Raw genomic sequence first — 17275 nt, 5'->3', positions numbered from 1 at the left:
GATTTTCTAGAACTACATGTGCTTCCCAGAAGACTGATGGGCTAGGGGATTGTTTTCTGAAATCAGTAGAATAATAGAACTGTAGAGTTGGAAGGTACAACAAGGGTCATTCAGCAAATGCAGGAATCACAGCTTAAGAATCTGCGACAGATACCAACCTCTCTTTAGAAACCTCAAATGCAGGAGAATCCATCACCTTCTAAGGTAGTCTATTATGCTGTCAAACAGCTATCACCATCAGAAGGTTTTTCATAATTTTTAGAATTCCCTTTATTGTAATTTGAAACCCTCTGGAAGAGGAGGGAACAAGCTTGCTTCGTCTTCCATGTGGCTGCACTTCAGATACTTGAAGATGGCTATCAGATCATCCCTCAGTCTTCTTTTCTTCAGACTAAACATACCCAGCTCCTTCAACCATTCCTCATAAGGCATGGTTTCCAGACCCCTGATAATCTTATTTGCCCTTCTCTGCACACATTCTATCTTGTCAATATCCTTCTTAAACAACGGGACCCTGAACTGGGCACTGTACTCCAGGTGTACCTGTACAAAGAGTGGTCTTGCTTGTTTATCTACTGCTTAGAGAAATTCGTATAAAATTAACCAGGTGAATATGGGTAAAATGGTGCAAAAAAAACCACATTTGAAAACTAGGTCAGGGTACAGAGAGAAGAAAAAGGCAAAAGGGCTTGGAAAAGGAAGGTGAGGCAATGCCAGAAGGAGCGATAGTGCAAGATTTACCCAAGAACAATCCTATAAATAGTTGTATCTTTTAAAAATATTAGGTAGAACAAAACAAACAAAAAAAGAATTTAGACAGTGTGCCCTGTATAATCTGCCAGTCTGAACTGAGACACTGCTTGGCTTGTTCAATACCACTCACTCTAATGGTCCCAGAAAATTAACTTTGAACAAGTCCTCCAAACAACATCACAAAGCACCTCCAGGGCAGAGAGCACTGCAGACTTCAGATGTTAAAATGTCCAAATTGAACAGCAATTGCAAGGGCCAAGCTAGATGTGACAGCAGCAAATGTTTGTCTAATTGTGTGCCTGGGATGGCTGGGTCTGGTGTTAAAATAAGTAGGGACATGTGGGTAAAGGAAGCTGCCTGGACCCCCTCCTTCCCCTCCCCTCATTGCACTCATTTGCCCCAACTCCTTTTCCCTGACCCCAGTCCAGTTGTGATACAGGAAGCAAGCTTTAGACCAGAGAAGTTGTTGGGCTCCAAGTCTCATCAGCCGCAGGCAGCATGGCAAGTGGTCAGGGATGAAGGGTTGTGGCCCAACAACATCTGGAGAGCCACACATTCCCAGTCATGGCCACAACATTCTTTGGGAAGGGGCCTATTAGTTGGATAGGCCAGCAATGGCAAGTATGGTTCTTAGTTGGACAATCAAGCCTGTGTTACTCTTTTTTGAATCACACTGCAATGAATTTCCACAAAGTGACTAATTCTTTGTGCTCCCCCCCCCCATTACAAGTTAAAGGGCAGGAAAAGGACGGAGCCAAAGGAGCAGTCAAGATCAACATCTGCACCAGGTGAGCATTTGGGGCTTTCAAGATAGACGTGGGTCACCATCACTGAACATTCCAAGCAACGACTGGGAGAAGCAGAAATTGTTGCTTAACAACCATAGGCTTCTCTGGTTTCAGGAGTTTGAGATATTTGGATTTGGATTTGTAGGGTGGTTGACTGCACCATACTCTCTGGGCTTATCTGCAGTTACCTTTCCTTCATGCTTTCCAGGCATGGCTTGAACTTTATACAGTGGTGCCTCGCAAGACGAAATTAATCTGTTCCGCGAGTCTCTTCGTCTTGCGGTTTTTTCGTCTTGCGAAGCACGGCTATTAGCGGCTTAGCGGCTATTAGCGGCTTAGCGGCTTTAAGAAAAAGGAAACAAACTCGCAAGAACTCGCAAGACGTTTCGTCTTGCGAAGCAAGCCCATAGGGAAATTCGTCTTGCGGAACGACTCAAAAAACGGAAAACTCTTTCGTCTTGCACGTTTTTCGTCTTGCGAGGCATTCGTCTTGCGAGGTACCACTGTAGCTTCATATCCAAGTGCTCTCCCCCTCCCCCAAGATTTCCCCGCGAAAACCCACTTTTACCACTGAATTGGAGCAAAACCACAAAGCTCCAGGGAACACTTGGGACACGGAGCTTTGAAGCGTTGGCCTGTGCCTGGAAAGTGTGGGGCAAAAGGAAAGCATGGATAAGCCCTCAGCCTGCAAAAGGAACACAAGATAAAGGAATGGTTCCAATTTTGAACACCAGAGAGTCTATTGAAATACCTAAACAATCGAGATTTTAAGCCACGGTAGGTTGCTCAGTTGTGGTTTTGCAGTTTGTATTGCACACCTACATAACCACTGTGCATCAAGCAAGCTGTCCAGGGCATATCTTAAGTATATCTGGCACTGTGGTGCAAAGATCCCTCCAGCGCCCCCCTCCCCGACAACTCCAAAACAAGGGAGGGGGCAGTAGAAAATGTCCTCTGCCTCCCCCACTGCCCTGATCCCCAGCGTGGTGGTGGCGATTGAGCAGGAAAATGTGCTGGCGGACATGCTCTCCAGTGTCAGGGCGCCAGAGAAGGCAGCCTGGGAAGGCTGTGCGCCGCCTTTCACCAGGAAGCAGGAGGAGGACAACGACCAGGAGCAGGGCTGTCTTCAGCAGGTGCAGAGGCTAAGCCTCTGTGGGGATCGCTCTCCTCTTGCGGAGGCTTGGGAAGGAAGCTGCATGCCCGCCAGTCATATAGTAGGCGGGGCACAGCTGGCAGGCGTGCAGGGAAAGGGGAGGCTGCCGGCAAAGCTGCGCAGCTCCCCCACTCGCTAGGGCACCCCTGGCACAACGAACCACTAACACCAATGGGAAAGACGGCTCTGAAGCTGTCCAATTTTCTTTAAAGGAAAAAAAGAGCACAAACACGAAGTGTTCAATGACTTTCCCCCCAAATAACAGAAAGAACACCTCTTCCCACGCCAGCCTGCCTGTTTGTTAAGATCTGCAGAGAAGGCCTGCTTGGTGGAGTGAGGTTCACATACAGTGGCCCACAGAATGGCCTTGCCAGGCACACCTTGCCTTTGCATTATTTTCATTTAGATGGGAGGGAGAGGCACACCTTTTTGTCCCGATGAAGTGGACAGTGATGCTATATTTTCACTTCTGCTGCCTGTTCTGCAATTGCAATCGACTTTAGCAAGCTGGTTGACGTATTGTTTTAAATTGTTATTGTTAATTCTGATTTTAATGCTATTGTTAATGGCAATGAAATCCATTCTGGCGTCATTTTCCCTGGTCTCATTCTAGGTATCTTGGAAAGGCTGATGCTGCAATGTCAATCATTGATGTCTCCATGCTTACTGGCTTTTCACCTGACACTGGAGATCTTAAGAGGGTAGGTGAGCTTTCCTTGGCGCTGGAGATGACTGCTTCAGTTGTTCTTTGAGAATATTGCACTAGAAAATTCACTGCGGTCAGCAAAAAAACTTGGAATTAGATCCACTGGAAGAATGGATTAGGGTTTGTCATAAATGTGCCACCAGTTCTCCTGCTATGAGGCAGCAGCTTACTAGACTGGGTGCAACAGAGGATCATAGAATTATAGAGCTGGAGGCAATTCAAGGGTCATCTAGTCCAACCCCCTACAATGCAGGAATCTCAGCTAGAGCATCCATGACAGGTGGCCATCCAAGCTCTGCTTAAAAACCCCCAAGGAAGGAGAGTCCACCACCTCTCCTGGGAGTCTGTTCCATGCAGGAATTTCAACATTCCTCCTGCCTTGGGAGAAATGACTGAGGATTCTGTGGAATTTCCCTAAGAAATTTCTCTAACCGTATGAAAATTCATCCTACCTCTCTTGAAATCCCTCAGATACATACCATATTTTTCCGTGTACTGGATGAGTTTTTTTGACACAAAAATGTCAAAATACTGGGGTTGTTCCAATACACGGATAGTGGCATGGGGGGGGGGAGATGCTGCTGTGTGCGGGGAGCATCTGGGGGCACTGGCTGGCGGTGCGCAGCTTCCCCCGATGCCGCTGCGCATGGGAAGCACTCCCTGGATCGTTTCCCACGCGCCACAGCATGGGGGAAGGTGCCCTTCACCCAACCGGCTGGCTGGAGCGCAACGTCCCTTGATGTGGTTGTGCACAGGAAATGATCTAGGGAGTGTTTCCCGCCTGCAGCTGCGTGGGGGGAGAGGCTCAACAACTTTGGGCCGTCTCCCCTCATTTTCTTAAAACTGAGTCCCCCAAAATAGGGGGGAGTCTTATATAGTGGTGTAGTGGTTAAGAGCGGTAGTCTCCTAATCTGGGGAACCGGGTTCGCGTCTCCGCTCTTCCACATGCAGCTGCTGGGTGACCTTGGGCCAGTTACACTTCTCTGAAGTCTCTCAGCCCCACTCACCTCACAGAGTGTTTGTTGTGGGGGAGGAAGGGAAAGGAGAATGTTAGCCGCTTTGAGACTCCTGAAGGGGAGTGAAAGGCGGGATATCAAATCCAAACTCTTCTTCTTCTTCTCTTCTATATGGGGGCGTCTAATAGACAGAAAATTACGGTATATTGAGCCTCCACATTTCCTCTAGATGAAATGCTCTACCCCTGAGGGGTTGCATGCTTGGGTTAACTTCAACCCTTGGTGCCAATGATGTCAATTGTTCTCATTCTGTGTTCAGCTTTCTGAGGGAGTCGACAGATACATCTCCAAGTTTGACATCAACGACGCCATGTCTGCAAAAGGGAACCTCATCATCTATCTGGACAAGGTAAATACTTGCTGGAGAGGTTCTGGGAATAACTGGCATAACTAAATGTAACTGTAGCTAGACTAGCACTGGTGTGCACCTGTGAGTTAGAGGGTGGGTTATGCGTATACATTTTACAGGATTTTTTTTTATTTTCTTGAGCTGGCAGAAGAAGCATTTTATCTTCATGGGCATACACACTAGTCCCCGTGTAATTTGAGAAGCTGTTATCATTCTGTATTTTGAATCATGAGGTAAATTATTTGCTTCAGGGTGCCTAATAAGCTTCCTGGTTCAGGCAGGCCTTAAACACAGGTCTTCCCAGCCCAAAGTAAAGGCCGTTGTGTATCTTTTAAGAATAGCTTAGGACTTAGACACAGGTGGCACTGTGGTCTAAACCACTGAACCTAGGGCTTGCTGATTGGAAGGTCGGCGGTTTGAATCCCCACGACAGGGTGAGCTCCCGTTGCTCGGTCCCTGCTCCTGCCAACCTAGCAGTTCAAAAGCACGTCAAAGTGCAAGTAGATAAATAGGTACCGCTCCGGCGGGAAGGTAGACCGTGTTTCCATGTGCTTCTCTGGTTCGCCAGAAGCGGCTTAGTCATTCTGGCCACATGACCTGGAAGCTGTATGCTGGCTCCCTCAGCCAATAAAGCGAGATGAGCGCCGCAACGTCAGAGTCGTCCGTGACTGGACCTAACGGTCAGGGGTCCCTTTATCTTTACCTAGGACTTAGGAAAAGCCACATAGTGAAATTCTATCTTAGAGCTGTGTAGTGTAGGAGGAAGCTACAGTTGGTAGTTTTTTTTCTTTTATACACACAACTCTTAAAATTATAGGAGCACTTTCAGGTTCAGTTTAGGTGCACAGTCTTAGGGTTTAGAAATCATGAACGTATGGAGCTTGTATGGATTTTCTTCTCTGGTGGAAGACTGGCACCCAAAGACTTGTTCTTTCTTTTCTCTTCCCATCCTAGGTTTCTCATGAAGAAGATGAATGTTTTCAATTTAAAGCTTACAAGTATTTTGAAGCTGGTCTCATTCAGCCTGGATCTGTCAAGGTGTACAGCTATTATAATCTAGGTAATGGCAACGTCAGCATAAGTTGAAAGCTGCCCTCAGTTGTGCATCTTAGGGCCTGATCCCCACAGCTTTGTGTAAAACTGGGACTTTGGGCTCTGGTGAACTTGAGGACATAAAATACAAGCTGGATTCTCTTAACATTACATACAGCTCTCCCCGTGGACCCAGCCAGATAGGTGTATTGACCAAATAGCATGCACATAACTTTTCTGAAAGTCTTTTTGGCCCCATTTTATGAATGCAGAATTGAGCAATATATCACATAAAAACATCAAAAGGTAATGACATGAGAGCAGAGACCCACAAGTAGCGCAGCTCAGCAACATCCAGCCCTAAGACATCCCTGCTCTAAGCAGCCAGATACAGTGGTACCTCATGTTACAAACACTTCGGGTTACAGACTCTGCTAACCTGGAAGTAGTCTCTCGGGTTAAGAATTTTACCTTAGGATGAGAACAGAAATTGCACGGTGGCGGCGCGGCAGCAGCGGGAGGCCCCATTAGTTAAAGTGGTACCTCACGTTAAGAACGGTTTCAAGTTAAGAACGGACCTCCAGAATGAATTAAGTACGTAACCAGAGGTACCAATGTATACCGTATTTTTCTGTGTATAAGACTAGGTTTTCCCCCTCATAAATCATGTCAAAAACTAGGGGTGTCTTATATGCTGATAATGCTGAGGCCATTTTCTTAAATCTGAGTCCCCCAAAATAGGGGGCGTCTTATACATGGAGGCGTCTTATAGACTGAAAAATGCAGTAATTTCCTTCCAAGGGCAGTGAACAAAACCAGGGTGGCTTGGCTCCTGGTTTCCTCCTCTAGCACTAACCCACCCAGGGTGTGTGGGCAAACAGGAAAGACAGAATACTATAGAAACGTGAGTAATTGTCCTAATCAGCTTTGCTGCAGCATGCAAGAGTGGAGTTTTTGGTGGCTTCTTGGGCAGGATGGGCCCATCCAAAGGTATTTTGCCACGCCAAAGAGCTCACCTGCTTGATGGGATACCTGCTCTCTCTTTAAGGTCTCTTTCGGTGTTATAGTGCCAGGGAGGGTGAGCTGGCCACTGACAGGTTCGACCTGGGCTGCCAAGCCCTTTTAACCAAACACTGGTGGCTCCACCAAACTCAGATCGACATCTGCTGAAAATATTTGCCCACAGTCTCCCCTGTAATGCAGTTGTCAGAAAGAACAATAAACCACATTTCTCAAGTGACTTCTGAATTATATCTGCGGTTCCGTAGCCATGCTTAAGCACAGGAACTCCGGGGTCCTTTGCGGCAGCACTGTCTGTACTGAGGAGCATGACCATTTGTGCATAGGTCAATTTGTGCAGCAAAATACACTTCCAGCCTCAGACCGTTACCTGAAGAATAGAGTACAGAACTTGAAGAGAATGCTGGGGTACTACTCTCTCCTTTCCATGTGACCATTTAAAGAAACCTTCTTCATGGGTTTCCCTGCATTAAGTCAGGGTGATGTATCACTAATATTCCGCTTGGGAGAAACGGGTCCCCCTCTCTTGCTCTGTGCATTTCCTAAGGCTTATCTTATGGAATCAACCCCCCACCAGGAAATCAAATTGGTGAGGCACACAGGCATGTCAGTGTGGAAGTAAGGACCTCTCTTTTCATTCCTCCTTTCAGATGAGCAATGCACCAAGTTCTACCATCCCTCCAAAGGGAGTGGCCTCCTCGATAAGATATGCCATGGCGATGTTTGCCGGTGTGCTGAAGGTAAGGCAGGGCGCGAAGCAGAGATACTGATTCCAGTCACGCAAACACAGCTCTGGGGATGCGGGGAGGGTTGGTCAGCATGGAAACAAAGGTCCTGTCGACATTTGTGGTTTCTGAATCACAGGAATTACCGTATTTTTCGCTCTATAGGACGCACTTTTTTCCCTTCAAAAATGAAGGGAAAATGTGTGTGCGTCCTATGGAGCGAAGACGCCATAGCCCCGCGACCCTCTCCCGGCTGGAGAGGTGACGCACGGCTATTGAGGCTCTTGCCATAGCCGCCCGTCACCTCTCCAGCCGGGAGAGCGCGCGCGGGGCTGCTGGAGAGGTGACGGGCGGCTATAGAAGCTCCTGCCATAGCCGCCCGTCACCTCTCCAGCCGGGAGAGCGCGCGCGGGGCTAAAGCAGCCCCCCCCGTGACCCTCTCCCGGCTGGAGAGGTGACGGGCGGCTATTGAGGCTCCTGCCATAGCCGTGCGTCACCTCTCCAGCCGGGAGAGCGCGCGCGGGGCTAAAGAAGCCATAGCCCAGCGACCCTCTCCCGGCTGGAGAGGTGACGCACGGCTATGGCAGGAGCCTCTCCACTGCGCCTTTCCGCTGCTCCCTGAACTGCTCTTTGGGGCTGGAGGTGGGCTTCCCCCGCCAGCCCCAAAGAGCAGGTCGAAAGGAACCTGAAGCCTGGAGAGCGAGAGGGGTCAGTGCACACCGACCCCTCTCGCTCTCCAGGCTTCCAAGGTAGCCGCCTGAACGCACCTTAAACGGCACCTTGTTTTAGAGCGGGAAAACAAGAGGGGGAAAGTTCTCCCCCTCTCTGCGCAGCGCCTCCTGCCACTTCGCTGAAGGGGCGCTGGGCAGAGAGGGGGAGATTTTTTTTCTCTTGTTCTCCCCCCTCTAAAACAAAGTGCGTCCTATTGTCCGGTGCGTCCTATGGTGCGAAAAATACAGTAATCTAGGGTGTATCTATTATCTAAGGCGGCATAGCGAGGGATGGGGTTGCTATTAAAAGAACCTGGTCTTTACAAGATTTGGCAAAATCACTACTGATTGGTTTGGACTTGGTTTGAGCTCTAGCACTTTATATTATCTGATGAAAAATAGCAAATTTTTCAGCTCGAGGGAGCGGCAGGTTCCTTTCTTTTACATTTACCAAATATATATTTCAGTGTATAGTATATTTATAATACTAACGGGTAATGCACAATAAAAATAATCTAAAATACAGTCAAATGCCACAATAATATTGAATATATCCTTTTTTTCTTGAAGTTATAATTAACTTCAAGTCTCTACATACCATCTCCTAAAATATGACAACCCTCCCAACAATTTTATTTCAGTGTCAAGAAGGTGTCAAATAGTTCCATTTTAAACTTTTGTTTGATAAATGTAAAAGAGGGATTTTTCAAAGCTGAAAATTCTTTTTAACAGGCAAAGACGTCACTAGCCTCACAGTTATATATATACATAAAATTGTAGGGCTGTTATCAGGGTGCAGTTTGAGTGGATGAGAACAGGCAGCTGCTCCAACTCCAGCAAGATGGCAGACAGGCGAGTGGGAAGCATGGGTGGCTGGTGACTCAGGCGAGAAACACCTGCCGCGGCCTGTAAAATGCAACTGCGGCAAGGTTTGACGGGGGAGGGCTGGTGTTTCAGAAAACCGCTCTAAGAAGCGCATGCCCACCTTCAAAAGGTAGGATGAGCTGTGACGGACGAGGGAGACGCTTGGACTGGGCTGTGGAAGGAAGGGGCAGTTTGGGGCAAGCTACGAGAGGAGAAGGTGGGATGAGCCATGAAGGGATGTTTGGGTGAGCAGAGGCGGTTTTAGAGTGAGGTGACCATTGTGGTTGCACCGTACGCCGCACTGCAGGGGGCGCCAAAACAATGCTATAGAACAGGGTACGGCAAGCAGGGGGTTCCAGATTTTAGCGGTGCACAGGGCTCTGCTGAAATTTGGGAGCCCGAAGTCTGCCACTGCAGTGAGAGGTGGGTGAGGTGGGGTTTAGGTTTGGACTCAGGGCCAGATTTAGGTTTGATGTGGCCCTAAGCTACTGAAGGTAATGGGGCCCTTTATATGTCCAGCTGTCCTTTGTCAACAACAAATTGTCGCTGCTTTTTGTGTTGAATATATGCTATATGGTCATTTATGGAGCTAATAGGTATCTAAAGCCATTTGCACAAAACAAAGAACATATTTTATCAAAGCAATTGTTGAGCTGAAATACAATTAAGAAGAAGTATATTAATAGTGAAATAATTATTAAGCTCTAACTTAAAATGATTGGGGGCCCATTACTTACATCATAGGAGCCTACACAACATAAAACACTGTTGCTGTATGTAGGTTTTGTTTTATTTGGTTTTTATCTTATATTTTTTGGGGCGCCCAAGAAGTGGGGCCCTAAGCTATAGCTTGTTTCGCTTATATGTAAACCTGCATTCGTGGCACTGGAAACAGGGTTGGTGGGTAGGTGAGCAGAGCCACCATTTGCAATCGAAGAGGTGATGTCTCCTCACTGAATTCTCTCTGCAGTGTCTTAAAACCTCCTGGGGTAGACTCATGACTATGCAAAGATTATGGCAATGGTGAATAATTGCTAGGGCTGCTGCTGGAGCTCAGCCCTAATTTGAAAACCCGGCAGCTGCAATTATCACATCGGTTTAATAATACTCCCAGAAACAATCAGGGACTTCTAGGGAGATCTTCCATCTCTTCATTCATTTTCTCTCTCTGCCTTTCTCCCAAAGAAACTTGCACCATTTACAACACGGCAACGAAACCTGTGGATCTGCAGCTACGAATTGCAGAAGCCTGCAAGCCAGGAGTGGATTACGGTAACTAAAGTTTGCTGTGCTAGATGAGGCAATGGCTGTGCTTTGATGTTAATAGCAGCTGCATCTGGTCAACCCTGGACATTGTGCAGTGATGTGGCTAAGGAAGTGGCTGAGCTATCACTCCCATGAGCCTGTATGGCCAGTGTTCAGGAACGATGGGAGTTGTAGTTCAGGAGGTCTGGAGGTCAGCCCCTTCTGCTTCAAAGTCCTCACAGGTTTCAGTTGAAGAATTAAAAGCATACCTGTTTTTCTTATTGAAGCATGTGGGCTTTAAGGGTGCTGAAATTATGATTGCATCATATCCTATTATTTATTTAAGATTTTTAAAGACTATAAGGAAATTCAAATCCTATACCCACTTGTAAGAGTCTTAGTCTTGGTGAACTCAATAGGGATTACTTCTGTGTAGCCATGTATAGAGAGTTGGGCAGCAAAGGGAGAAGATTAAATTCAAGAATTTCTCCTTCAAATCTGTACCCACTTACCTGGGAGTAAAACCTACTGAACTCAGTGGGATTACTTCAGAGTAGGCAATGTAGTCAGAGTAGAGAGAGTAGTCAAGAAGATGGTTTTTGCACGTGCTGTAGAGGGAACTGAGGGGCAAGTCTCATGAGAAGAGAAGACTCCCTGGAAAAGACCCTGATGTTGGGAAAGATGGAGGGCACAAGGAGAAGGGGATGACAGAGGACGAGATGGTTGGACAGTGTTCTCGAAGCTACAAACATGAGTCTGACCAAACTGCAGGAGGCAGTGGAAGACAGGAGTGCCTGGCGTGCTCTGGTCCATGGGGTCACGAAGAGTCGGACACAACTAAATGACTAAACAACAACAAGAACTGGACCTGGATATTTGAGGAGGCTCTGGATTTACTGGTGCCAAAATGTAGTGTCTTTAGCATCAGTGATTATCAGATTATCCCAGTATGTATCTGAGCACAATTCATAGTGTTGGTGCTGACCTTTAAATCCCTAAGTGGCCTCAGCCCAGTATACCTGAAGAAGCATCTCCACCCCCATTGTTCAGCCTGGACACTGAGGTCCAGCTCTGAGGGCCTTCTGGGGTTTCCCTCCCTGCAAGAAGTGAGGTTACAGGGAACCAGGCAGGAGGCCTTCTCGGTGGTGGCGTCCGCCCTGTGGAACGCTCTCCCATCAGATGTCAAGGAAATAAACAACTATCTGACTTTTAGAAGACATCTGAAGGCAGACCTGTTTAGGGAATTTTTTAATGTTGGATGTTTTATCGTGTTTTTAATATTCTGCTGGGAGCCGCCCAGAGTGGTTTGGGAATCCCAGCCAGATGAGCGGGATAGAATAAATAAATAAATAAATAAATAAATATTATTAATTGGAGTTAAGGGTTTTTTTGGTGGGGAATCATACAAATTATGCAGAATCATGCAAGTTCACTAGCTATGTTAAGGCATATATGAGGAAAACATGCAGCCATCTTAATTAAAATCTTTCTCTGTCTTCGTTTTTAAGTGTACAAGACCAAGCTGATTCTAATAGAAGAGGAAGGCGATTATAACAATTATATCATGGAAGTTCTGGAAATCATTAAATCAGGTAAGAATTTGCACCCTGAAGGGAAACTTGCTGTGGATCCAAAAGTAGCAACATTTACTTCAAATAAGTATTGATTAAAAATCTCACATTAAGTCTCTAGGCCATTGATTTTCAGTCAGTCTGACAGGCAACCCTGGGTCTCCTCAGAAGCTTCCCTGAAAGATGCCATGCCCAGCACTAGGAACAAAGGAAACTTTTAGTAGCCATTGAGACCATTGGCCCATCTAGTTCAATATTGTCTACACTGACTGGCAACAGCTCTGCAGGGTTTCAGGCGGGGGGGGCGGGGGGGAAGAAAGGGGTGTCTCTCCTACATCTACCTAGATTGGACTAGGCATCTTCTGCATTCAAAGCAAGTGCTCTACCACTGAACTGTGCCCACTTCCCCATCACTGCTTGTCTTTTCTTCCCACCAGAGGTTGTTTCAGAATGTACGTGTTCTGCATCATGCAAACCACGAGGAAAGGGTTTTTGATAGCTAGAAACTCTGAAAACCATGGGCCTAACTTACTAACAACTATTCTTTATATTAAATGAATACCACACTTTTTAGTAATGCTCAGCTTGATTCACCTAGGAGCAAATGTTGATGGAAATGTGTTTCTGTTTGTCTCTTACTGGATGAAAGGCTGAGGATGCAAAGAGGTCCAATCCAGAAAATAAACCTAGGCATATGTAGCTCAGATCAGATCATTGGCATTGCCAATAACACTGGTCCTCTGTTTCAAAGAGGAAAGTAGGGGACTAGATTTACTCTTCTCTGCTGTTCCATAAATGATTTCTTTAAAAAAATATTTTTATTTTTAAACACTTTGCTCTACAAGTGACAGATTAGAGAACAGATTAATGACCCTTTATTGTTCTGATGCTTTTGTTTTTTTTCATTTCGTGAAATGACAATAAATTTTAGGAACAAAATTAGAGGCGCTTAGGTTGGGAAAACTTACATTGCTTAAGCATGTTACATTAGTTACAAAAACACACACCCTTTTTCCCTCCTCAACAAATGAAAAGAAAAGTAGGCGTGTTTAATTTTATTCCCGTCTTTGAAGTTCTCAGCATTAAGAAAATGTGGTGAGCTATTAGCTGAAATGTGTTTTACATGCAACATTTACTGTGACCAGTGTAACACCACTAGTGCAACTTAAAGACTGTCATATATTTTCTTCCCTGATAATTTAAGAAAGGATTAAGGGAGAAATTCTATGCATAAGAAACTAGTATAAAGCAAGCTATTATAAGTTAAGCTGGAGTAAAGTTACACCAGATCCAAATTCTGTTCAGCGGGGAGGATGTTGAAGTTGCTCTGCCTAAGCCCAGCACAGGGAAAACTTTAAACTTTAAAATAGTACAGTGGTACCTTGGGTTAAGAACTTAATTCGTTCTGGAGGTCCGTTCTTAACCTGAAACTGTTCTTAACCTGAGGTACCACTTTAGCTAATGGGGCCTCCCACTGCCGTGCGATATCTGTTCTCATCCTGAAGCAAAGTTCTTAACCCGAGGTACTATTTCTGGGTTAGCAGAGTCTGTAACCTGAAGCGTCTGTAACCCGAGGTACCACTGTATTCTGCACCAGGTTGCCAGGTCACATGGCTGAGCTGAACAGACTTGAGATCCAGCCTCTCTGGTCCCACCTTTGGCAGACCTGCAGAAGGCCCCCTTTTTGGACTTACACCTGTGTCAGCTCAGTCAGCTTCAGCTCAGCTGACCGAGCCCCACTTGAGCCAACAATAGCAAGTTACATCAGCGTATTTTGGCTAAGCCAGCATCAGGGATTTTATGCTGATCGAGATTCCAGTGGATCTTGCCCCCAAAGCCAGATATGTGAGAATCTAAAGGATAGTGGTTTGCATATTGTTTCTGACTAATCATGAACCCAAAATTAAAAGGACATATGGGAGGCCCCTTAGACAAGCCACTCCTTGAGCCTTGATCCTTTGCATATGAGAATAGTAATGCTAATGACCTACTGAGTAGAAGTGTCTCCACCGCCATCAATAAGCCCGGACGCTGAGGTCCATCTCTGAGGGTCTTCTGGCAGTTCCCTCACAGGGAACAAGGCAGAGGGCCTTCTCAGTGATAGCACCGTCTCTGTGAAACACCCTCCCATCAGATGTCAAGGAGATTAAGAACTACACAATTTTTGGAAGACATCTGAAGTTTTTAACTTCATTGGGAAGCTTTTAACGTTTGACGTTTTATTATGTTTTTATATTCTGCTGGAAGCCACCCAGAGTGGCTGGAGAAACCTAGCCAGATGAGCGGGGTATAAATAATAATAATAATAATAATAATAATGCAGATTTGATGCATTCATCTTTAAATGTGTATTGGATCCAAATTCTGCTCATGGACCTGATTCAAATATTTCTCCATGTTCTGTCTGGTTCCTCTAGGGAGTGATGCAAATCCACAAGTCAAGCCCCGCAAGTTTATCAGCCACAAGAGATGCCAGGAATCTCTGCATCTGGGGGTGAACAATGAGTATCTGATCTGGGGTCTCAGCACTGACATGTGGCAAACCAAAACTGAGTATGTATTTCATTTCATTTATTCATTATATCCATAGCCTGCTTCTCCACCATCAGGTCCACAGAGTGCCGAAGAACTGAAGATTCAGTAACAGTTACGCTGCAGCTTTTAAAAACAGCAATCAGCCAATGAAACAAGCAAGAAAAAAGAAGAAAAAGTTTTTTGGGGGGGCCACTTCCATAGAGAACTTTTTGTGATCACAACTGACATTTTCTTGGTACATAGATGGGATTGTTAAAGTCACATTAACCATGCTGCTGCTAAGAACCCTTTATATATACAGTGGTGCCTCGCAAGACGAAAAGAATCCGTTCCGCGAGTCTCTTCGTCTTGCGGTTTTTTTGTCTTGCGAAGCAAGCCCATTAGCGGTTTAGCGGCTTAGCGCTATTAGCGGCTTAGCGGGCTTAGCGGATCAGCTGATAAGCGGCTTAGCGGCTTAGCGGATCAGCTGATAAGCGGCTTAGTGGCTTAACGGATCAGCTGTTAAGCGGCTTGGCGGATCAGCTGATAAGCGGCTTAGCGATCAGCTGTTAAGCGCCTTAGCGGCTTAGCGGATCAGCTGATAAGCGGCTTAGCGGCTTGGGAAAAAGGGGGGGGGAGGAAAAAAACCCCGCAGGAACTCGCAAGACATTTTCGTCTTGCGAAGCAAGCCCATAGGAAATTCGTTTTGCGAAGCACCTCCAAAACGGAAAACCCTTTCGTCTAGCGGGTTTTCCGTCTTGCGAGGCATTCGTCTTGCGGGGCACCACTGTACCAGACTTGATTTCACATCCTCATCATGGTCGCTTCCACACTCTCTCACTAGATATCTGGAAATACAGAAAGCTTTCACCCATGTGCTCCCGCATTGCAGAACTTATATGAAGCTCAGGAGTTGTGTCTTCTCCCAGGGGCCTCAGGTCCCATATCCTTATCTCCTAGTAAGGACGTGGGTGGTGCTGTGGTCTAAACCACTGAGCCTCTTAGGCTTGCCAATCAGAAGGTTGGCGGTACGAATCCCTGCGACGGGGTGAGCTCCCGTCGCTCTGTCCCAGCTCCTGCCAACCTAGCGGTTTGAAAGCATCCCAGTGCAAGTAGATAAATAGGAACCACTGCGGCAGGAAGGTAAATGGCATTTCCGTGTGCTCTGGTTTTTGTCACGCTGTTCCGTTGCGCCAGAAGCAGTTTAGTCATGCTGGCCACATGACCCAGAAAGCTGTCTCTGAAAGCAGAGATGAGAGTTGCACCCCATAGTCAAATTCGTCCAGGGGTTCTTTACCTTTACCTTTTACCTTATCCCTATCTCCTAAATTATTATTTACACCTTTGCTCCCACAGCAAAAGCATGAAGTGTGAATTGCAAATAGTTGTTCCTACCTTAACATTACATACCAGGTAGACTTGATCGACTGTTGCAGGTTTCTCTGGATATATGTACTGTACACTGTAAGAACATGCACCTGCCACTTCACGTTTGCTTTGGGATGCACCAATGTAGCACCACTGCATATACAAAATTCAAGCGTAAAGCTGTTTGTATTCTAAAATTTCCTCTGTCAACCTGCATCTTCTTGGAGACTATTCCTGGGTTTCAGGCCTCTAATGGAAATGGAAGTGTTTATTGGTTGGAAGCTACAGTTGCCTTAGTTAAAACAAGCCTGAAATTTGGTCCCCATGACTAACAAGGCCCATCTTGGCTATGATTCCATGAGAGGGGCCTTTTTTCCTTTTGTGTTGTACCTTTGTAAGATCGCAAGAAGTGTTAAGGCCATTGAGCATGCCTGCTGACAGGGCCGGCCCATCCACGAGGCAGACCGAGGCAGCCGCTTCAGACAGCAGAATATAAGGGGCAGCGAGGAGAAGCAGCTGCTGCAACTTCTGGGTTCCAGTGAGATCTTGTGAGAGTCCCTCAAGATCACGTCGAGAGCTCCTTGCTTACTGGGGTCTCGGGAAGGTCGTGCAAGGCCTCTGGAGGCCTCCTTGTAATCTTGTGGGGCTCTTGTGAGATCTTCCTGGAAGCTGAAGCTGCATGACCCAGGTAAGCCCTTCATGGGCAGGCAGACCCTTCCTATTTCTCCGCCTCTACCTGCTGATCTAGAGAAGCGGGTGGCGCTGTGGGTTAAACCACAAAGCCTAGGAAGGTTGGCGGTTCGAATCCCCACGACGGGGTGAGCTTCTGCCAACCTAGCAGTTCAAAAGCACATCAAAGTGCAAGTAGATAAATAGGTACCACTCCGGCGGGAAAGTAAACAGCGTTTCCGTGCGCTGCTCTGTTTCACCAGAAGCGGCTTAGTCATGCTGGCCACATGAGCCAAAGCTGTACGCCGGCTCCCTCGGCCAATAAAGCGAGATGAACGCCGCAACCCCAGAGTCGGCCACGACTGGACCTAATGTTCAGGGGTCCCTTTACCTTTATCTGCTGATCTACGATGTCTCTAGATTCACATGCAGCACTTAGGCCAGCCGGTTTTCCTGTGGAGCAAAGATTCAGAGCTTTCCTTCTCCCCTTTCCAGGGTCAACTACCTCATTAGCAAGGACACCTGGATCGAGAGATGGCCAAATGAGGACGAATGCCAGGATGAAGAATTCCAGGACTTGTGCAATGACTTCACTGAGTTTTCCAACTCACTGATCATTTTGGGCTGCCAGGTCTAATGGCAGGCATCGGCGGCAGCGAATGATTCCCGTGAGATGGGTTTGAGTCAGAACTTCAAAGACACCTTCCCTCCTGAAGTTCTGCTGCCTATTCTTTTTGCTCTCCAAGTTCCTCTTCAAATTGTTTATATTGAAAATAAAGAACCGATTTCTTA

At 46.6% G+C, this 17275-nt stretch overlaps 1 protein-coding gene across 1 annotated transcript in view; it reads left to right on the top strand.

The window, feature by feature from the left end:
- Positions 1 to 17275, top strand: part of C3 (complement C3) — a 55145-nt gene extending 37870 nt beyond the window's left edge. The window contains exons 32-40 of the mRNA XM_080988026.1: positions 1484 to 1541; positions 3308 to 3395; positions 4676 to 4765; positions 5720 to 5825; positions 7468 to 7557; positions 10302 to 10388; positions 11870 to 11953; positions 14350 to 14485; positions 16979 to 17275. Of these exons, the coding sequence (XP_080844152.1) occupies positions 1484 to 1541; positions 3308 to 3395; positions 4676 to 4765; positions 5720 to 5825; positions 7468 to 7557; positions 10302 to 10388; positions 11870 to 11953; positions 14350 to 14485; positions 16979 to 17120 (881 nt within the window). The 3' untranslated portion in view covers positions 17121 to 17275. The remainder of the gene's footprint in view (positions 1 to 1483; positions 1542 to 3307; positions 3396 to 4675; positions 4766 to 5719; positions 5826 to 7467; positions 7558 to 10301; positions 10389 to 11869; positions 11954 to 14349; positions 14486 to 16978) is intronic.

The sequence above is a fragment of the Podarcis pityusensis genome (genome assembly GCF_964106645.2).
Source record: "Podarcis pityusensis genome assembly, chromosome: 17".
Lineage (NCBI taxonomy): Eukaryota > Metazoa > Chordata > Lepidosauria > Squamata > Lacertidae > Podarcis > Podarcis pityusensis.
This window is presented reverse-complemented; position numbering and strand designations above follow the sequence as displayed.